The 23,356-nt window shown below is 42.1% G+C and overlaps 1 protein-coding gene across 1 annotated transcript; it reads left to right on the plus strand.

Annotated features, from left to right (window-relative positions):
• The first annotated feature begins 1,089 nt into the window (after nucleotides 1-1,089).
• On the plus strand, nucleotides 1,090-7,670 carry NKX6-1 (NK6 homeobox 1). The gene is made up of 3 exons (XM_020988581.1): nucleotides 1,090-1,807; nucleotides 4,132-4,304; nucleotides 6,708-7,670. The coding sequence occupies exons 1-3, from the start codon at nucleotides 1,090-1,092 to the stop codon at nucleotides 6,957-6,959; spliced, it is 1,143 nt and encodes a 380-aa protein (XP_020844240.1). The 3' UTR covers nucleotides 6,960-7,670.
• The last annotated feature ends 15,686 nt before the right edge of the window (nucleotides 7,671-23,356 follow it).

Below are 23,356 nucleotides of genomic sequence, written 5' to 3' on the forward strand. Positions count from 1 at the left end.
AAGAAAAGAAGAAGGAGAAAGGAAACGCTCCAACAGCAGGGACCTAGGCTGTAACTGAAATCTCCAAACTTTCCCCTTTTATTCTTTTATCACAGTATTATTAAGGGTGGGGTGTTTTTTTTTTGGTTTCTTTTCTTTTCTTTCTTTCTTTTTCTTTTCAAAAAGAGATCGAAGCTTTCTGCTGCCGAACACCAAGAAAACGAGGACATGGCAAGGTGTTGAAGCCGTGGAAAAGTGGTCGTCTTGTTTTTTACTGGCTCCTGGCACTTGCCTAGAATAGGGCTGAAATCCCGGAACCACACCGAGAGGCTGTATCCCACGTAGCCCTTGATTCATCTGCTGCAACACAGCTCGTACCAAGGGCAGATTAACAACGCCGCGGATAGGGTGGCAGTACCTGAAGACAACTCGCAGTTTAACTGGCTTAATAAAGGGACGCTTTGAGAGAAAGAGCTCCCCGCCCCCATTTCCATTTCTAACATCAAAGCGGAATCTCCGGGGCTCTAACTTTGTACTAAACTAGCGGTAACTAGGTTTTTGTTGGCTTCTCTCCAGAGGAAGATGAGAAAAAACGAATTTTGAGCCTCGGTGTCTGCGGAAAGAAGAGCGAGAAATCAAGAGACCCAAGAAAGGATCTCAGGCCAGGGCAAAATAACCTGATTCCTAACCTCCTCTTCCTCCTCTTTACTGAAGAAAATCAGAGAGAAAGAGAAAGAGAGACAGAAAAAGGGAGACAGAGACAGAAACACAGAGAGAGAGAGAGAGAGAGAGAAAGAGAAAGAGAGAAACCACTTGGGGAAGAGTGATTCTATTTTCCCCTTTTTGTAAGGTTGCCCCCTCCCCCTGCACTACCGGGTCCTTAGTAGCTTGGGGTGGGCGCAGCATCCTGGGGCTTTCTTTCCTCTCCTCCTCCGAGTTTCGGGACCAACTCCACCAGGCTTGTCCAAGAAGGAGGGACTCCAGCCCCTCCCCCGGCCCCAGCCCTCTGCCCGATCCCCCGAGGATCCCCTAGCCCTTAGGGCCCCTCGGATACTTGGCTCCACGCTACCCTGTGAGCCTGTGGGTCCGGCCTCCGCGCTCGGCTGTGGGATGTTAGCTGTGGGGCCTATGGAGGGCACCCGGCAGAGCGCGTTCCTGCTGAGCAGCCCGCCCCTGGCTGCCCTGCACAGCATGGCTGAGATGAAGACCCCACTGTACCCGGCCGCCTACCCACCGCTCCCGACGGGGCCCCCGGCTTCCTCTTCCCCTTCTTCCTCCTCGTCGTCTTCGTCGTCCTCCTCGCCCTCCCCACCCTTGGGCGCCCATAACCCCGCCGGCCTCAAACCCTCCACCTCTGGGGGGCTCTCGTCTCTGGGTAGCCCCCCACAGCAGCTCTCGGCTGCCACCCCGCACGGCATCAACGACATCCTGAGCCGGCCCTCCATGCCCCTGACCTCCGGGGCCTCCCTGCCCTCTGCCTCGCCGTCCGGCTCCTCCTCTTCTTCCTCCTCTTCTGCCTCCTCTTCTGCCTCTTCTGCCTCCTCCTCTTCTTCCTCCTCCTCCTCAGCAGCAGCCGCCGCAGCCGCTGCAGCTGCAGCCGCAGCTGCCTCTTCCCCGGCGGGGCTGCTGGCCGGCCTGCCTCGCTTCAGTAGCCTTAGCCCCCCGCCTCCTCCCCCTGGCCTCTACTTCAGCCCCAGTGCCGCCGCAGTGGCTGCTGTTGGCAGGTACCCCAAGCCCCTGGCGGAGCTGCCTGGCCGGACCCCCATCTTCTGGCCTGGGGTGATGCAGAGCCCTCCGTGGAGAGATGCCCGGCTTGCTTGCACCCCTCGTGAGTATCGCCTCCCTGTATTTTCCTTCTCTGCCCCATACACATACCATTTTCTGTCTCATTCCCATATCCATCCTCCCCACCCCGCTCACGATTGCACCTTGTGTAGTTTGGCAGGGAATAAGGACCCCATCTTAGGCTTAGGTGGGGGAATTGGAATGGGAGCGGAGCGCGGAGTGGGGAAGGGTTGAAACAAGGCTCCCAACTTTCTGAGCCGCTATAGTCACTTATCACACCCTCTCCTCTGACTGGAAGTGAATCTCGAGAAGCAGGTGTGTGCTTAAGGATGGTAGAGAGGGAGAGGGCCTGGGGGGGGAGGGGATGTTACACGGGAAATACAGCAGCCATAGGTACACCATTGCTTTTCTGCTGTGCTTAGCCCTGTAACCTACGGGTCCGCTCCCCTCTGTGCCGCTCAACTTCTGCCTGGCTATGGACACTACTTGGGTGGGCAGGAGGTGGAAGACCTGATCGACCCTTAGTCAGAGGCCGCCTTCGCCTGTGGTTCTGATGGCGGGTTTAGGACTCCTCCCAGTCCCCTTCTTGGAAGGCCCGTGATGGGGGGGGGGGTGGGCAGGGGACTGAGCTGCAAAAGAGTTCACTAAGTTGGACTGCACCGAAGGCCCCAGAGAGGAATGTGTTTATTTGCATGTAAACCACGGTGTCATTTTATTCTTCCTTCACCTCCCCGCCCCTCTCTCGCCTTGGGTAAATTTGGCCACCAGCGAGCCCATTGTTGACCTACTAGGCACTCTCAGAGGAAGGCAATAATGGTTAAATCGAGGACAGCCCTTTGGTTCTAGTGTTTCCCTTCTCCGGCCAGCCACTTAGGACATTGCTCTGTTCACTTATGTTTCCAGTCTACAAGTGCTGTTTGGTAGATTCGCTTGCACGCTTTTTTTCCCCCCTTCCCCTTTCTGTTTTTCACCCAAATCAGTTAACCCTTGTTTTCATATAGGGGAGCATAAATCCTCAACTTTCTAAGACAAGAATGGGGATAAGGATGCAGGGGCAGGAGCGAATAACAAGAGAGAAACACGAGGAAGAAACAACCTAGTCCCCAAGGATTTCCCTTGGGAAAAAAAAAACTGTCTCCTGCCTCTCACTATCCTTCCCCCCCCCATTCACATTTGACTTTTCCCTCCCTAGATCAGGGAGAGGCTCTAGGCTTTCCGTATGATTTTTGTGTCCCCAGTGAAAGCGTCCTTTTTCATTCCTCTTTATTTTTATTTTGTCTGACTCAACCAAGTTAGTTAATTCTCGAGAGTTCTTTTGGTGAGGTTGAATACATGTTTGTAGGTTGCAAGAGCTTAGGAGATAACACTTTGGAAAAAAGCAGCTGAGTTGAAAGTAGGTAGAAAGGATGAAGAGAGGTCTAGAGGGAGGTCCAAGTCATGCCGGCAGTTTGATCTTTTTAAAGACACCGTTAACAACAAAAACAAACCAAACCCACAGTGCGAGCGCCTGAACTTAACAGGTTTCTTTGGATGATTTATTTACTACGTAGAAATATAGATGTATGGCTGGAAAAGATCTCAGAAATTATCTAGTACAAGGGTTCTTAGAACTTGTTTTTTTAAAAAATATTTTAATTTCTGAATTTCAACGTAATTGGTTTCCTTTGTAATTCTATGTATTTTTCATTTAATGAAATTTCATTTCAATCCTATGGATTATTCATTTTAAAACATTATTCTAAGAAGGTTTTCATAGTCTTCATCAGGGGGCCATGACACAAAAAAAGATTAAGAATGTTTGATCCAATCCAACCCTCTTATTAAGGCAATAGAGGCCCATTGAGATCCAGTGATTTGTCCAAGATCGCAGGCTAGCAAGTGGCAAAGGTGATACTAGCCTACCACTTTCCATACCCTTAGTCTAAGGCTTTTTCCCCTAAAAAGCATATCTTTGTAATGGAAACACAAAATCACATTGCTTATTATTTCTATTCATTTTCCAGGATAAATTGAAGGCAGAACAATATGTATAATAAAAGATTAGACAGGCTTTTGGCCACAACTTCTCCTTAATTGATTGTATCTTTTCCAATTTGGCTCAGACAAACTTTCCATAATGAAAAACAATCCTTTGTCCTTGTTCAATTTGATTTGTCTGTGAGTAGGATGACAAATATTATAAAAATAAAGCCGTATCAAAGCAGTTAATGGAAACATATTGTGGCCATAATCACTATCGGTGACTCTACTCCAGGAAATTTTTCTTGTGACAGAACAAGGTTTACTTTCCCAGGGCAAAAAAGTTTTTTTTGAAAGTTCAGTCATATTTAATCTCCTGTCTTCATCCTTTCTCATCCATTATGTCAGATCAAAGTTCAATTTTGCTGGACAAAGATGGGAAGAGGAAACATACAAGACCCACGTTCTCAGGACAGCAGATTTTTGCTCTGGAAAAGACTTTTGAGCAAACAAAATACTTGGCGGGACCTGAAAGAGCGAGGCTGGCTTATTCTCTGGGGATGACGGAGAGTCAAGTCAAGGTGAGCTTCTGGAGTCGAACTTTATAGGAAGGTTGTGGCCTTGAGCATGGAAGAGACTGTAGTAAAAGAAGGGAAAATTAGCAAAAAAAAATTGTCTATATAAAGATGTTACAAAGCAGTTCTGTCTTTAAAAGCAATTGATAAACAAACAAAAAAGAACCCAACCCCTGCCTTTAAAATAAGGTTAATCTGGGTATCAGCGAACATCCCATAAAAGGGGGAATTACCAAAAGATCTGTACTACTTATTTTTATTCCCTCCATAAAGCTTTCTGGTACTTTTGATGATCAGGCACCTTGTGCCTGGTATAAGCTTGTCTTTCCCAGTGTTTTACTCTTAGAGTGCACATTGCAGTGTGTGCAGAACCATAATTTTAACAATAATAGGTGTTGTGTATATGTGAGTTTACCACAACACATTCGTGTTTTATGGTGAGCAGTGAAGGTAATATGAAAGACTGAGACTATATTGAGTTTAGAGAGAAAAAGGGAAATTATTTTCCATCTATCGGAATCAATCTTATCTTTGTGAGTTATAATCTCTGTATTATCTTCTGGCAGTATCTTTAAAAAGCAAAATGACCCTAACTATAGTCAAAAGAATTCTGGCCTTATTCCTGGGCCTCAAATTGCTCTCTTTTTTTCAACTGTTTCAGTTTTAGAAATGGGGGGGGGAGGCAGGGAAAGAGGTGATGCATTGACTTAGATTGTACAGAGTAATTATTATGGCTACTAGGTTTCAAGTTTATTTTCCTTTACACTCCTTTTCTGGTTTGTTGTATCTGACCTCTTTTTGGATGTGTGTTTATTCTGAGCCTTGCCAAGTTGCTCTGTTTTAATTGATTTTGTTGCCTATTCCTTAAATTAAAACCCCAAACATCATTAGTATTAGCTAATGTTGCCATTCAGCAGTGCTTTAAAAAAAAATTCAACGATCACTATTACAAACTAATTTTAAATACCACGTTTTTCTTTGGATATTATTCCAGGCTACTTTCTACTTCAAAATGTGTTTTTACACTTGGAGGTTGGTTTACCTCCATACCACTGTTGCCTGGAGATCCTCATTTGTCACTGTAAATCCATCTAAATAGCTAGGAGTGAATTATTGTCACCAATACAATGAAAATCACAGCCCCTCTCCTCACAATTCTGCTCCTTGGAATAAAATACATAACGGATGGGAAAACATAAAGAGAAGCCAATTCACAGGCCCCACTATAATTTATTGCATATTGCTGATGGCTCAGATGAAAATATATTCATCCAGGATTGTGTCATGTATTTGGTGAAAAATTCCTGTCTAGCAATTGAACACCTTTAGTTTTTTTTTTTTATTGTTCAACAATATCAAAATGATAAGTTGGTACCATATGGTCGTTTTCTAGAAGGATCTATTTTATTTGAAAAATTAGATAATTTTAAAACACAATTTTAAGCAACAAATCTCACATTTTAAAAATTTTACTAGAAGTAAACCTATACCAGTTTTTTTTGGGGGGAGGGGTGTCCTAAACTTCTCTGTGTGGAGAAATGAATAAATTGGCATATTTATGTGGGTTACTTTGGGGATTTAGCAGAAGCTTTTACTTTGCATTTTAGGCTGGCTACCAAACGGACACATTTATTAAATCCTGGGGAAGGGGAGGAGAGCAATTTACATAGTCTGAGGATGGGCACTCAGTCCTGCGATTAGACAAATTAAACAGCCTTAGGTCTAAATGGGAAAACAGGGAGAAGAAAAACTGTAATGAACTATTTAAGAACTTCCTCTTCCCTCCAATACGAACTTTTGAGGATGTTTTGAAATTCCTCCACATAAGAAAACAAACAAAAATAATTAGAGGCATATATGACAGAACAATTAAAAACACCAACAAAACGTTGGAGTGAAATGGAGGAAGAAAGGTTCCCCCCCCATTAAATTAGGGAAGGGATTCAACATCCATCTCTCTCTCTCTCTCTCTCTCTCTCTCTCTCTCTCTCTCTCTCTCTCTCTCTCTCTCTCTCTCTCTCTCTCTCTCTTTCACTGCATATTCTTTCAAGTCACCTAATTTTAGTTTTACTCTTCTGAACCATCACTCGGTGACAGGATCAACAACAGTACATTTCTTAGCCTTGACAAGTGCTCTGAGTTTGTACTAGTGACTCCAAAGAACTGGGACAGACTGTCGGGCAAAATGAGTTTGCTTTCTAGAAGAGGGGGTAGCTGAATGTCAGTGGGTGACGGTGTGAATGACGAACTGCACTGGAAACCTTAATATTCCCTCTAATTTCCCTTTCTCTCTCTCTCTCCTCTCGTCACCATCCTCCCTGCTTCTCTCCGCCGGCTTTTCTGCTGTCTGCGGTAAAACTTTGGACACATCCTTTTCCTACTCCTCCCCCCCTGCTCCGGGCTCTGCAGGTTTGGTTCCAGAACCGTCGGACCAAGTGGAGGAAGAAACACGCGGCCGAGATGGCCACAGCCAAGAAGAAGCAGGACTCCGAAACGGAGCGGCTGAAGGGGACCTCGGAGAACGAGGAGGAAGACGACGACTATAACAAGCCTCTGGACCCCAACTCCGACGATGAGAAAATCACCCAGTTGCTGAAAAAACACAAGTCTAGCAGCAGCAGCCTGCTCGTGCACACGTCAGAGAATGAAAACTCCTCTTAAAGTCACCACTTGCGCAGTCCTGAGCATCCCACGCCGCCCCGCCCCAAGCCACCTCATCCCCTCCTTTTCACCTCATCTCCTCATTTCACCCCAGCCCGGCCCAATCTCATCCTGTCCCGTCCCTAGTGGTGAGAATGCCAGTTCGCCACGCACTCACCGCACACCCAACGCACACATTCATAAACCAACGAATGCTCCTAGAACCTCCCACCCACTTCGGCCAGGGTGGAGCTAGCCTGGCCCGCTAGCAAAAGTGCAGAGAGTATGGGATCCGGCCCAGTGTTCTCGCTTTGCCGGCTCTCCGCCTCAAGACACCCCAAGTCCTCACCCTCCCCAACCCTCCCAAGAGCACTGAGGACTCAACCCCGGTTAAGGGCGGACATTTGCTATTTTCTGAGATGTATATGTATATTTTTCTAAACTCTATAAGTGACGGGAAGAGACTCGGAGACATCGAAACACGCAAAGCAAATAAACAAATACACCGAACCAAGTCCCCCAGTCACCCTCTAGACCTTTTTCTCCCGTCCTGCGGCTCCCCGCCCCCGCGCCCTACCCTAGGCTCTCACTACTGTTTGTTCCCGGCAAGCAGGGAGGGAGTGGGTGAAGGAAGTGTTGTTATGGTAGGGGAGCCGCCTGCAGCGCCTGGGCCCTTCTTCTGGGGACCGCCGAGTCGCGCCAGCTGCAGGATGGGATGGGAAGAGGGACCGGTTCTCAGCCACAAACTGCAGTTGGAACTAAAGTAACGTGTTGAAGGCTCTTTGTAAATAAATCGTGAGTCATACTGACTAGTTCATTTTACTGCGAATATTTAAAATGTAAAGCATCTTTTTTTTGTATAAAAGTATAGTTCGACCTGCCCCCTCTGAATTTAAGATGTATTCCAATCCCATGTTCCCCTTCAGTTTTGAAAGCGTTTTAAGATATATCCAAGACAAGCATCCCTTCTTGTTGCCTTTTCGCTTTCCCCTTTTTCTATTTGTCTACTGCCTCTAAAGTTTTTCCTACCTTTATCCCTCTTCCTCCTCTTTTAATTGGCGGGTCTCTCTCTCTCTCTCTCTCTCTCTCTCTCTCTCTCTCTCTCTCTCTCTCTCTCTCTCCTCTCTCTCTCTCTCTCTCTCTCTGCCTCTCTGTCTCTCTCCTCTCTTTTCTCTCTGTCTCTGTCTGTCTCTCTCTCTCTCTCTCTCTCTCTCTCTCTCTCTCTCTCTCTCTCTCTCTCTCTCTCTCTCTCTCTCTCTCTCTCTCTCTCTCTCTCTCTCTCTGTCTGTCTCTCTCCCCTTCTCCCTCTTTTTCTCGTCTCCTTTCTCGCCCAGGCTGGAAGCGCAGCGCTCACCCTTGGCTCTATCCCACAGCTGATCCGCATAGGAGTTTTCACCTTGGTTTCCGCCTGGGCGGGGTAGTCCCTTCTTAGGCAGCTCCTTGGGGCTTTATTGTACCGGTGCCGGACTTCGGACACCTACCCACTTTTTGCCCTACTGTAGCTCAGAACTCTTGAGCTCAAGCGATCCATCAGCCTCAGCCTCCCCATAGCAGGGTAACTGGCGTGCCTCACACCATGCCTGCCTAGGTTCCCAATCCAAGGACATCAGTTTAGAGATGGAGCCCAGCTACAGCTGAGGTCTGCTCAGTCTCTGATGGGCCACATCCCTGCCACTCTTCGTTCTATTCTGAAATCAGACGTTGCTTTGTTCCTATTTATTAGTGATAATAAAAGGGGATTGGGGAAGGACAGAATAAAATAGCTTGTGTTTTAATTTCATTCCTTTCCGATAAACGCGTGTTAAGGTAGATGTTGGGAAGTGTTGCAACCACTCTCAATCGGAAATATAAGAATCCATTTAGTTGCTGTAATTGAATTTGAAGTGTGTTTTTGTATCATAAAGAATACTAGAGAATATGTAAATTGTTTCCTTTAAGCTAATAATCATGGTATATTAGCATCTTTAACCTTTATTAATTTATATAAAAATTCGGTTTGTAAAGAGAAGAAAACCTCCTTTGCTAAACCAGTTCAATGTAATGCACTTTCTGTTTTAAAAGGATAAATCAATTAAAACCAGTTCGAAGTCGTCTGTTGCCTCTAATGAAAGGAGGGGTACAGATCATATGATCTCATCAGAGATCTCAAATAATAAAGCTTACTGATAGAAAAAAATACCATTTCAGATCGGTTTCTTCAGGGGATTCCCAGGGGTTTTTAAATTTTTGTTGGGGGGTGGTGGTGGTGGTGATGATGGTGAAGCCACATTTCCAGGATGTGTGGATTAGGAAGATTAAAGAAACCCAGCCCCGTCCATCAGGTTCCTTTGAAAGACTCAGAATGGTATCTTATGTCTGCGATGTCTAATTTTTCCCCGATTGCTTTCTCTTCTCTCACTCGCCCCCCCACCGCCTCCTTTCCGAGGATGTCCCAGGAGGACTCCGGGAAGTACTCATTTCCATATATCTGAGATAGAATGCTCAGTCAAACACGAAGTCAGAAGAGCAGGCAGCAGGGCCTCGGAGCTGCTGTGGTTGTCGCATCTCTTTCTGGGTTTAATATTTTTCTATGGAAAGAAGAGCGAGGCAGGCAGATTTCATTCTGCTTGCGACTTGGGGATGGGGCGGACAGGGACACATTAAAGAAACACACCTTGACAGAAAAGAAACTCTGATACCATTTAGGAATCTTTTTGTCTGGCTTCTTTTAAACAAACGATAAAAGAAAATGAAATACATTTATCTTAATTTTTTTTAAAGTTAATACACTGGAGAGAGGGAGATAAAAAGGGGAAGAGAAGAGAGAAGGCTTTTTAAAAAATAGGTTCTCCCATCAAACTTTTCAAAATAAAGAAAGTACTGCTCGTTCATTTATTTATTTATTTACTTATCTTTGGTCCCCTCTAGAAATGAAAGTAGTAGGAAAATTGGAAATGGGGGCAGGAGATATTGTACAATCTATTTATTAAATACAGAAAGAGGAAAGATTGCTGATTTCCCCGACTCTTTCAGATCTTTCCGAGACTTTACTTAGACGTTCCAAACTATTCACTAGGTTGTTAAGCATCCTATAGTGAAGAGGTGAAAAGGCCAAAGTGTGGGTTGTTTTTGTGTTTGTGCATTAAGGACGTTGTTTTGAAGGAGATTTTACTACAATAATTTCTTTCTAGTGGTACTGTCCATCATAATTCATATTATTCCATCCTAATAGTAAGTACAATTTCATCCTCTTCTGGGTTTTGAGATAGAGATAGAGGAGATGAGCACATTATTCTGAAGCCATTTCCACCATTCTCACAAAATAGATCCTGATTTTACTAATTAAAAAATATATATTCATTCATTCTGAAAAATCAACAAACCTCTCCTTACCCCAAACCACACTATCAAAATGATTAAAATTGCAGTAAGAAAATAAGAATCCATAACCCACTCTAAAATATATCTGCACTGAAAAAACATTTAAAAATAAACAAAGAAATGAAGCTGACTTTCATAGAAAGAACAACTAGAGATCATATTAATCCTAAAACAAAAACAAAAGACGCCTCTTAAATCTCCCAAGGACTTAACATATCAGGAACTTCAGCAACTTTAAACTGAGACCATCTGCCATGGTGTGTGACCTGCTGGCCAAGATTGCAAAACTTCAGTCATGTATACAGAAGTGGAAGGGAAGTGGGGAAAAGGGTAATGCATAGATAACCCAGAGCGAGATGTGTATCTGCGAATTACATTAGGTTAGTGCTATCAGAACAAGTTGCTTTGTGTTTTCTACTCCAGCTGATGGTCTCAGTTACTTTACAGTTAATTTACTCTGTGGAGATGACCAGCCAGTCACTAGTTGCAGTTGTCATAAAACTGGAATGGGGTAAGGGGAGGAGGGAGGAAGGAGTCTCACTTAGTGAATTTGATTTGGTTTCATCAGGTGTATTTACAAAAAATTAGCTTATTAATATAAATTCATAGGGTGGGCAGGAATTAAATTTTTTTTCTCTTAAAATCTATTTCAAGAGAGAGCTCCCTGTACAGGGAAGGAGAAAATTCAGAAATAAAAGTAATGTTAAAATAAAATATCAATAATATTTGAACATTTCCCAAAGAGAATGAATTAGACCTTGGAAGGAAGAGAATAAGAACGTATAACCATTGGACCCAGAATTTTAATAAATATCTGTAACAGACGTAATATGTAATGTACCTATCGGGGCTACCTGTCTGTCATTTGAAGTGAAAATGCCACTGATAAAAGAAAAAAAGAATCACATGGAATATGTGGTAGCTGTTAAAACACACACACACACACACACACACACACACACACACACACACACACACACACACACACACACACCCCAAGTCTTCCTGAGCAGTGTTGTGCAACAAAACAAGAAAAAGAAACAAACGTTTGTGTTGGGGAAGAGCTGGGTCATCGATTGTTCAGTTAGATTCCTGGGGGGCGGGGGACGGGAGGGGAGACGGGAATGGATGGGTTAGGAGTAAAGACATAAAGCAAATTAAGTTCTAGCTCTCCAAGTGTCTCTCAAGGTCATCCGGGATGATTCTGAATACGAGGACAGACCCGATGTCCGCGCTCAGTTCAGTTCTCAGGTGGAGGCTTCACCGCAGGTAAGGAGCATGCTCAGTCCCTTCTTTAGCCTTGCAGCGCATCAGTATCTAAGAGAGTATCAGTCAGAAGGGCAGGCCTGTAGCAATTTAGGAAGATGAGCTGTACTTCTGTTTATTGCATCTGTCTATAGTTTCCACCATCACTACCACCATCATTATCTCTTTGAACACCACCGGGATCATAATAGTCATAGACTACCTCATAACCATTACCATCCTCCTCCTCACTATTATTTTCTTGCAGGCTCACATGAGCGCACTCACTCGAGCTTATTAGAGGTCAGTGAAATTCAGCTTAGAAACTCCTAGAAGTCAGCAGTTTAGGGAAGACTAACTCCTTTGGTAATCGTTGACAATGGGGCTGTGTAATAATACCAGAGATAAGTAGCAAATTGACTCTGTAACTTCCATTTTAGGTTAATCCGAACAGCTTTGTCTAACACAAGCATTCTTCCAAGCCTCTCCTCCGCCCCCTCCCCCAGCCATTCAAACTTTGATTGAAATTCAGTTAGTGCGTGAGGTGCTTCCGTTCCCCACCCCCCTCCCCATTGGAAAGTGTGTATTTTCTCCTCCGGAAGTCTGCAATCTTCACTGAAATGTGTGTTCTGTGGAGTTCGGACCTTTCAGAACTGTAGAAAATGATACAGTGTATAAACTCTCTCTCCCTAATGTAAAACTTGGTGAGAAAAGTTGGGGTCCTGGAAAGACAAAAAGTTCTCTTGAGTTTTAGCCTTGTGGGTTTTCACAGATTTAACTCTTCGCAACTGCAAGGAGAGGCTCAGTGAGCTTCCAGCTCCCCATCTCTGTCTGCTTTACTTTTGGATTCTAGGGGAGATCGCCTATCCTCAAAGTGCGACCAAGTTCTGTCTAGGGACGTCTTTTGGAATCTATATTCCTGGATGGTAAAAGACAGCAGACTTCACCAGTGACATCCACCCTGCGCTGTTGCTCCTCCAGGGTTTTAAGAGAGAGCAAGACGTAAATCAGAAAGGGAGAGATTGACGGTAGGGTATTATTTCAAGAGGAGTCTCCTTTCTCAGCACTGTGGACAGATTTGGGAGGAAGAATTTTACAACCGGTGAAGAACTACCCTCCCACTCAAGTTACTGGCTATACAGGCAAAATCAAGCGTAAAGCTGAGGATTATCTGGTGAATCTGATTACTGTAGAAACCTGATCTGCATAATTTAGGGGTGGGGGGGAGAATTCAGTTTCTTTAGTTGAAGAGAAGGGTTTTATTTAGGGAGGGGGTGGAGATCAGCGTCTGAAATGAACAATACTCGAATTTACTGGTCGGCAAGTTGTAACTGCGTTATTACTTGAGACGAATTTCCTATCATCGTGAAAACGAGAGCAGGGGGCTTTAGGGAGGGCGATCAACCAGCGACTTTCTGAAGATATTTTAACCAAATCATCCTCAGTACTTAAAAAAGAGGTCTATTGACTCCCTCTCTCCCTATTCATACCATAGACATCTTCCCTCTCCACATTCCCTTCTCTTGTAAACAAAGAAAAAAAAGCTAAACAAAACCAACGGACAGAAAGACTAATAGACATTACTTGCAACACTTTACACCTATAATCCTCCCCCTTTCGGAGGAAAAGAGTTCACTTCCCCATCTCCTCTCCAGATAGAGACTGATTACCATTATCACACAGGATTAGGCTTCCAGTTATTTGTTTTCTTCTATGTTGTTGTCACCATTACTACATATATATTTTTTCTGGCTCTGCTTACCTCACCCTGTATGTGTTCATGCCAATTTTAAAATTTTTCCTGAATTTCTCATGCTCTATCTCCAGGACAATATTCCATGTATTCATAGAAGCAGCATGTCCTAGAGATAGTGAATCAATGTCAGGATGACCTGAGTTAAAGTTTGGCCTCTGACACATACTGGCTGCATGATCCTGGGAAAGTCACAATTTCTGAGTCCCAGGAACCTCTTTCATATTACATGTTGCACAGTACTTGCTTATCTGCATTGCTTCATGTGGTTTCCTCACTGGGTGAAGAATCTTCATCATTCTTAACCCAGGGAAATCACAGGTTCATACTAGAAATAAACTAACACTCCACATTTTATTTAGTTATTCCACTACTGATGGGCACCCACTTTGTTTCCAGTTTCTTACCATCACAAAAAATATTGTTATAACTGTTTAATGTACCCGTGACTCTCTTCCTCTGTCATTGATTTTTTTTTGGTGGGGGGATGGGTACATGCCCAGCAGTAGAATTTCTGGGTTAAATAATGATCTAGTCACCCCTCATAATTCCAAGGTATTTCCCAGAATGGCTAGACCAATTAATTCATAGCTCCATTAGCTGAGCATCAGTGTGCCTGTCATCCCCCACCTCTTCCAACAATGACAATTTCTGTCTCTTGTCATTTTTGTCCTTTTTGTTGTGTGTGAGGTGAAATCTCAGAGATTTTTAAATGTATACTTCTCTTATTGGTGATTTGGACCAACTTTTCATGTAGGTGTTAGTAGTTTGAAATTCTTCTTTTGAGAATTGTTCTCAAAATGGATTTGGGATGCTCTTAATTTGGGTTGAGAAATTTATCCAGAGCCACAAGGTTGGCTCCAACATCAAATCACTCCCTAACTTAGCACTGAATGTAACCCAGAACATAACTCCCCTAAAAGGGATCAGATTTGCTTATGGAAAATTAATATGCAGTGAGACTCAAAGATTATTAACTGGATGTGGTTCATAGGTTTAGAACTGGAAGAGAGATCTTGGAGACTGGAAGAGGGGAAGGAGAGATTGAGGAAGGAAGACATTCCGTTTCCTAAAGCTGAACTACTTTCTTAGAGGAAAAGCAAGTAGGATTAAAGGTGGACCTCTAGATGAAGGCTTTTTTTCCATATCTAATTACAAAAGTTATTTTGAAAATGAGGGCATCCATAATATGAGGTGACATGAATATGAAATAGAAGAAAATGCTGTATTATTGTATTCATAATTTTAGGAATATATTCATGACTTGCCTATGACTGAAATGTTTTCCTTCCTCCTTGAAGCCCCATCTCCTTCTTGAAACTAAATGTTGTTCATCCCACACTGAATAGTATTCAGTCATTATCTGATGATATGCAGAACATGGAATGATGTGTGATGTATTTATATACTAAATTTCCAATGAGTTTCAGAGAGAGACAGAGAGAGAGAGACAGAGACACAGAGACACAGAGACAGAGATAGACAGAGGGACAGAGATAGACAGAGACAGTTGCATACATAATGACAGAGGGAACAATTTCAGGTTACGAACTAGAACATTGTAATTTATATGAGAAATGGGAAGATAACCTTCCTTTCCAATGAGCTGTGGAAGGGAGGGAGGAAATGATGAGGAGGAAGATATCAGCAAAGATGCTTTTAGGTTCTAGGCTGATGAGGAAGGGAGGGAGTGAAGGAGGGGAGAAAGCCACAAGAAGAAAATTATCCTAAAGTCAAAAGAGTCAACTATTAATTAAGTGGAAAGGTCCTAGTGGCTTACTTTTTCCAGGACAGCATGTTCATTACATGCTAATTGAGGTAGATGGGCTTTATTCCCTTTCTTTCCCCACTTCTTCCAACCTCCTTTCTGAAGTGTCTTTAACACTAAAGAGCGCAAGAGAAGAGAGAGCAACTATAGAAATTGTTGGAAAATATGGCCAGAAATAGTGGGTTACATCTTCTGTTTGGTTTCTGTCTTTCCAGTGCGATCATTGTTGGGGGATGATGTCTGCTGGACAGCTTCTGGCCATTAGGAAATAGCTAGGAGGTTTCTAGTGCAGCTAGAATTTGACCAAGAACAAAGGAAATATGAAAGAAAAGGAGAATTAAGTTAATTGTGGTTACTGGTTTTCTGGACCTCTGGAAAGGTTAGGCACAGTGGAACTGAAAGGATTGCATTTCCCACAGGAGGACTGAAGTAGCAAATGCCAACAGAGGGAGCCAATTTTTTTTTTGGATGGAAAAGGTAGAGACCCCTCTACTGTTGTTATTGCTGGAATAATTTACAACAAAATTTGGAAGAACAAGAATTAAAAATTAATATTATATGGACAGGCACATGGTGGGTTTGAGCAGGCTACATCATGTGAAAAATTAGAAAGTATGAAGAAGTAGTAAAATACCTTATAAAGAAGTTGTAGGTTAGGTAATATGTTCCATGTTTTCATTTTCTTGTAATCTCTCTCTTTATATCTGGGTCATGTATCCATTTTGACCTTATCTTGGTAAATGGTGTAAAATATTGCTCTATGCCCAGTTTCTGCCATACTGCTTTTGCAAAGAAGAGAGGGTGACCTGGCGACAGGGAGTGAGGTGGATTCCAGGTGAGGTGTGCTGCTGTTACCCTCTCGATGTCAGGAGAAAGGGAGGAGGGAAGTGGGGTGGATCATCTGTGAAGAACATGGAAGGGCATTTTAGTATTGGAATGGATCATAGATTGGATTTGGAATTAAGAGATCAGATTTCAGTTCTGGGGTTTGCTAGTGTTATTGAGCTAGAGGCAGCTAAGTAGCGGAGTGGATAGAATGCTAGGTTTGGAGTCAAGAAGATCCCAGTTCAAATCCAGCCTCAGATGCTGACTAGATGTGTGACCTTGAGCAAGTCACTTAAGCTCTATCTGTCTCAATTTCCTCATCTGTAAAGAGAGAAGGAAATGGCAAACCATTCTAGTGTCTTTGCCAAGAAAACCCTTAATGGGGTCACAAAGAGGCAGACGTGTGTGAATGTAAATGACTGAACAACCACAGTTATTGAGCCAGATCTGGAAGAAACATCTTCAACTTCCTCTTTTTTTTCAGATAAGGCCCAGAAAGGGAAAGTAACTTTTCCAAGGTCACACAGGGAGTAAATGGCTTAGGCAAGATTCAAATTCAGTGTTCTTCCTATTATTGCACTGTCATTGGATATCTCTGGACTTCATTTCCCATAGAATGGAAATATTGAATACCTGTCCTATCTATCTTAAAGGGTTGTTGTGACGTCAAAATGTAGAACGTGCAGGAATTGCTTTGAAAGCTAATATGTCACCCCACAGAAAAGAAATGAAAGAATTAGGAATCAGGGGATTTCATAGCAAGAAGAAACCCTATAAATCTTTTTTTTTTATCCAACTCTTTTCCATTATAAATGTGACAAATGAGGTCCAGAATGGGAAAGGAACTTGACTAAGGTCTCCTCAGTGGGAGTGGCAGAATTGGGATTCACATTCAGTATTCCAATACTAAATGTAATGTTTCTCTTCACTATGCCATGATTAAAAGAGTCCAGATTAGTCAGAGGCTTGGTGTTTGGATCAGATTGTATTCATGCACAGAAACCAAGAGGAATACTTTACTAGGGACACATGCTTGGACATAAGAAGTGTCCCAGTATGCCTTTCAAGTTTTCTAGCTATCTTTAAGAATAGGCTAGATTATCCATCTGTCATACTCCTGCCTGAAGGAAGGGGGATGGGCTAGATGACTCCTGAAAGCTATCCTAGCTTTGACCTTACAAGTAACTAGCCCTTGGATAGCTGTAAACATATAAGCCCTGTGTATCTAAGAAAGAGATATGAGCAATGAAAAGGTTTTTTATGGTTGAAATGGGAGAAAAAATCAGAGTATCATTATAAATTTATTCTTTGGGCTATAAAACAGTTAATTTAAAAGAAAAAAAGTTAGCATAATTGCTGTTTGTAGTAATGTACATCACTCTCCTGGGCACAACTCTTTTATTATGCATGTAATGGAATACATAGCAAGCACTTGCTAAGCATTTAAAACAAAACAGAATAGCCTTTTGGGAGTTTTCTGACCTCCTCCAGACTTCATCCACGGAGCTGCAACCCCTAAATAAATGCAAAGCTTCATTCTGGAAAATCTACCTGCAATATTATCTTCTTTGAAAAATTTGGACTCTGAGGTTCTGCCTGAAACCTAGAAGATTGGTAAAAATGACAAACAAAATAGGATAATTGTTGGAAGGGCTTTGGGAAAATTGGTACACTGGTGCACTCCTAGTGGAAATATGAATTGGTCCATTCTGAAAAGCAATTTGGAAGCTTGTGCTTGCCCCCCTCCTCCATTCACTAGCCTGTGTATATACTCTTTGACTCAAAAATGCTGGTGCAAGGCCTTTACTCCAAAGAGATCAAAGAAAGAGGAAAAGGACATATACATACAACAATACCTGTAGCAGCTTTAAACATATTTTTTAAGTGGCTAAGAACTAGAAACCATAGAGGTGTTCATCAGTTGAGAAGTACATATGAATAAGCATTTCCACATACAAATAAAACAGGAAAAGATGATTATATATGAAGCTGTGAGTCTATATTATGAACAGCTTTTCTTGTAAAGTATGTCCAAATGTTACCACATCATCATGATTCCAGGCAGAATTTCCTTCTGAATAAATAAAAAAGTAAATAAAAGCAATAATAAACCATGATAGGTAACACAAACCTAAAATCCAATTCAACATGTTATTTTCAAAGTTGTCTTGCCTGATATATGAGGATTGATATATGGGTTGTAAGGTAATACTATTGTGCTATAAGAAATTATGACAGGGACAGCTTTACACAAACCTGGAAGACTTATATGAACTAATGGAGAATGAGGTGATCAAAACCTAGAGAACCGATTATACAACAACGACACTGTAAAGACAAACAACTTTGAAATGTAATTCAATGCAATTACTTTATGGCCATAACTTTATAGAACTGATGAAAAAACAGGCTAGCTACCTCCTGTCAGAGAGGTGATGGACTTAGGATGCAGAATGAGCATACATTTTGGGATATGGCCAATGTATGAATTTGTTGTGTTTGATTATGCATATCTGAAGCAAAAGTTTCATTTTTTATTTCTTTGTATTGGGAGTGAATGGGAGGAGTTAGAGAAACAGCAGAGCTAACAAAATGAGAAAAAATAATGAAATAGTTAAAAAAGAGGGTCAGCAAAGTATTTAAAAGTGTACAGAGGAGAACAGAATAAAGGTTAGTAGGTAATACAGACAAGGAAGATAAACTTGAAGTTAATGTCAAAATGATCACTTCTTGGCCTATTTGGGCTAAGATCAATGTGTATATTTTAAAAGAAAAGCAAGCATAATTCAGATTTGCATCTTCATGTAAAATAAGTTATTAAAAATTTTGCTTTGTAAAGAAAGTGCTTATCTTATTTGGTGTCAGTTGAGAAAGAAAACACAAAAATATTGAAAAATGGAAACAATGAAGCCTTTTCTGGTTTCCTGTTTTGGATTTCTCTCTCCCTCATGTACTTTTACTTTTGAAAGAAAAGTCTGGGTAAGACAGAGTAGGAACTTTTCCTATTTGCACTCAGGGTTTTAGATCTAGAGCAGGAAGGGACTTCAGAAGCCATTGCTTTTTACCCTCTTCACTTTTTGGATAAAGAAACCGAGATCCAGGGAGGGTAAGTAACTTGCCTGATGTTAGGTAAGTAGCCAAATGTCAGAGGCAGGATATGTACAGGTCCTCTGACTCCAGAACCAGTGCTCTTTTCACTGAACTACACTGCCTCCTCAGAGGAAGTACAATGCAAAGAACTCACTTTCAAAGCAGGGGTGTGTGTGTGTGTGTGTGTGTGTGTGTATGTGTGTGTGGGGGCTCAAGCATGTGCTAAGAGCTTGAAAAAGCCTACCAGTGGAGTATATCTAAGGTTGTTCAGTTGTGGCTGACTCTTTCTCACTCTATTTGGGGTTTTCTTGACAGATATTGGAGAGGTTGGTCATTCCCTTCTCCAGCTCATTTTATAGATGAGGAAACTGAGGTAAACAGGGTTAAGTGACTTGCCCAGGGTCACACAGCTAGTGAGTATCTGAAGCCAGATTTGAACTCAGAAGATAAGTCTTCTGGACTCCAGGTCTGGCATTCTATCCACTGAGCCATTGACAATTCTCTTCTACCCTGCTCCAGCAGGTATCCAATCTGTCAGTCCGTGTTTATTAAGCACCTGGTATGTGCCAAGCACAGTGCTAAGCACTAGATTCACTTCCTTTCTTGATCTTTTTTTATTTTCCCTCCCCCCCCATCTTTCCTGACAGCTATAACCTGTAAGTACGAACAAAATATTCCACAGAGAAGTACATATTTTGTAACCTCCTTCAGTGAATATAAACATTTTGTGTTTTTAGCTGAAAAATCTGAATTGCCTATCCTGAGAGGATTTGTTGCTAATTTAGAAGGACAGGCAAGTGCTGAAGAAATTAGGAACATTTTGAGTTTGTCTATTTCTTTATTGCAATATTTAGATGAATCTATAAATTTATTGATGCTGGGACTCCAACCTGACTCAACCTGCATGATTTTTGTTTGTGTCTTCCTGCCCACGATCTCAACAGGAAGTACATCTAGCATACTGGGAGTATCTTTCTTTATTGTGTTTATTTAAATTGATTTGGGGGTGGTGGTGGTGATGGTGGTGAAGCTTGAGACATACCTCCTCCATAAAACATCCCAGCTGAAGTGTTCTCCTCTCCCAATCTTCTTAGCCCTCTCTTTGTACCCCATCTTATGCACTGGTTGCATTCTAATTTTTTATTTTATTTATTTATTTTTTTGTGCATGCTCTCTTGGCTTGGAAGGTCTTGCTAGTAATGACTAAGTTGCTTTTCATCTTTGTATGTACATGAGCATCTAGCCAGTGCCTTGCAGATGGTATATAATCAATTAATGTTTGTTGAAAAAAAGATTGAAACACGTATAGGCATATGTGATGCTTTAAAGTTTTATACATGCCACCAACATACATGAATTCTTATGTGCACATGTCACATTTCTTAGAAGGAAAAATTTCCATTTCATTATTAACTCTTTTGTGTGAAGCAACTTCATTTCATTGAAGAATTTATTTTTGACTTGCTGTCTCCCTTCTCAGTAGAACCACAAGATTTTCTTGTCCTAGCCTGGAGGCTAAAGGAACTTTAAAAAATGGGAAAATAAAAACATTTGTGTTCCCCTACTAGAGGCAAATTCTACCACATGCTTTGAGAAGTTGGGAATGATTCCAGTAAAATGGCATTTTCTTAGGGATTGAGGAAATTTGTCATTGTACTTAAAGACCAATCGATTTGCCCTGGGAAGCCCTACTTCCTTTGACAAAAAAAAATTTTCCCCTTCAGCACAATTTCCCCCCATTCCTACTCATTTTATTTGCTGTAAGAAATTCCTTGGAGGTAGCTATCTTGCTGAAGAGGAGGACGCAATGCTATTGGCCTCCACTTCCATTTGGGGAAGAAAGCAGAGGGTCAAATTAAGTTAGTAGAATTTCATGATAAAATACCTCCTTCCCATCCTTCATGAAATTCATAGTATACAATCTCATTATTTAAGGGTGCAATAAAGAAGATGCAAGGTGATTATGAAAAGCAGAAAGTCCAAAAGAGCAGTGCATTCTCCTATTTCAATGGTATTGGGCTAAGTCTTTTCTATTGCTATACAGAAAGTTCAGTAGGAAATGCAAGTTATTCAACAAAGATATTGGGACACAGAAATCATCCTATATATTTTAAATTCAGTGCCTCAGCATTATCATCCAGCTCTAAATCAAAGCATCTATAATCCCAAGGACTTGATCTGCAAATTCACTTAACTGCAGCTCACCCAAATAACCTCTAGCGTGCAAACTGCCTGTGTACAGAGACTTGGAAGTCAGTCCAAGGGATGGCTTTTCTGAAGCATAAGCAGATTGACTATGAATGTGGGCCTCCTGTATCTGCAGCAAGGCTTTCTATTGCTAGTTCACCCTTCTTTTTGGAGCATTTGACTTTGATGAACTACATTATCACCATGAGTATTTATCACTTTTCTGGGATATTTATGTGACACTTATGTAGTGAGGGGGTCTTCCCATTCCTACTTGCCCCCAACCCCTCAGTCCCTGACACTGTTGTTAGAATATTATATGGTTGCTCGAATTTTGATAACCAGTGAATGTCAAAAGTGACTGTACCACAGGGTGATAGAGATTTATCTGACTTTGGAATATCTTTTCATTTCTAAACTTAGGAGAAGGTTTTGGTTAGAATCTCTCCTTATGTGTGCCTTCATTTCCCTGTTGTTAGCTGCCATACCTCCCTTCTTTTTGTTACCTCATCCTTAAGAGTTGAAATAATTATCCTTTTTCATAGTGTTATTTTCTCTCTACTATAAATCCTTCTCTTTCTTCATCTATTAACTCCTCTTTCTCTTCCTTACCCATGCCACTTCCTCACTCCAAATCTTATTTCTCTTCCCTTCTCTTTACCTCCCTTCTTCCCTCCCTTCCCTTTCTTTCATTTATGAATATGTGTATGCAGTGCATAGCTCTTTATCATCCATTTTCCTTCTTGTCTTTCCCCTTTCCTCTTTGCAGCACTCCACCAGGTGGGTCCTATGTACATGCAGGGGAAAGGTCCACCAGCTGTCTACAACATCAGTTACAAATCTCTGTGAGGGACACTAACATATGCTCAGGGACAGAGCTAGTAGATCAAACTAGCTGATATCGAACGATTTCGATGCCCACTCTCGCTGCCAGCAGCAGCTCTAGAGGAAAGATGCTTTAGTCAATCAAAAAAAAAAAAAGGGTACAAGACCACAATTGTTTATTTCAAAGTGACATGGAGATGGAGACAGAAAATATGAGTAATAGATAACATTTCCCCAGCTGTCCACGCGGAACTTTTTCACTTTTATTTTCTCCCCCAGGCCCCTGAAATTTCGATCTTGCTTCCTTTTGAAGGGAGGTGGTGGTGGTGGTCTGGTAGTGATTCGTCCCTGTAGTGGAAGGGATCTGTTTGTAACCCAAAACTCAAGAGTGATAGGAAGAGTAGGTGGGAATCGTTCGTCCTTCCAATTTACCGGTCCCCTGCTTACTTTGGGCATGTGATGTGAGTATCATATAGGCAAATCAGTTCTATTTAGGAATTCCCAGTTCAAGACTCTTTGGAGAACTGGACTTTTTACAAAAAGAGATGGAGAATTAGGGAAGCTTGAAAGTTTCGATGAATAGGAATTACATTTATCTGAGGGTAGGACCATCTCTTCACTGCACCTCCCCCTTCCCGCCCCCATGAAGTGGGTGGGAGGGTTGGTTAGCTGTGGACTGGGCATCGAGGATTACTCGTAATCACCGAGTTGACTCCGTTCTTTGTTTTGAGGAGAAAAAGAAAAGAAAAACACCAAAGGAACTTAAAATCCCAGACCCAACCAATACATTTAGTGATAGCTAGTCCCGTTTATTTATACACAGTTTAATTCCCATTACAAATCCATCCGCTCTTTTCTGTTGCAATATTCAGCCCATCTACTCACCTCCTTCAAAGAATCTTTTAGTCTTTAGAGGTGGTCTCCCTACACAAAACGTCCATTAAGTGATACCTTGATGCGGGCGTAGGGGGGCGGGGCGAAATGTGTGATGGTGGTGGTGGTGCTGGAGCCGGGAACCCTTTCACACCAGACATCATTTTTCTTTCCATTTTCCCAATTTCATCCCCCACTAATGTTCTTAATGGTTAATAAAATGTAGCTTGCGAATGTAATATGGGGACGGAGCCATCCCAATAACTGTCACAAGATATAAAGGGGAAAATGGACCCTGTGATTGTAAAAGGGCTCTATCACTGGACTCTATTGCTTGCAGTTTTGGCGATGGATGTACTAAAATAACCTGTTAACACACAACAAAGTGCATCCCTATAATAACCTCCTCAATCATTTATTAAAAGTCGCGTCAGGCAAGCCCTTATAATTCATCTTTATGCAAATACATCAATGTCAAGCCATTAGTGTATT

This window comes from Phascolarctos cinereus, unplaced genomic scaffold (genome assembly GCF_003287225.1).
Source record: "Phascolarctos cinereus isolate Bilbo 61053 unplaced genomic scaffold, phaCin_HiC Scaffold_9;HRSCAF=440, whole genome shotgun sequence".
NCBI lineage: Eukaryota > Metazoa > Chordata > Mammalia > Diprotodontia > Phascolarctidae > Phascolarctos > Phascolarctos cinereus.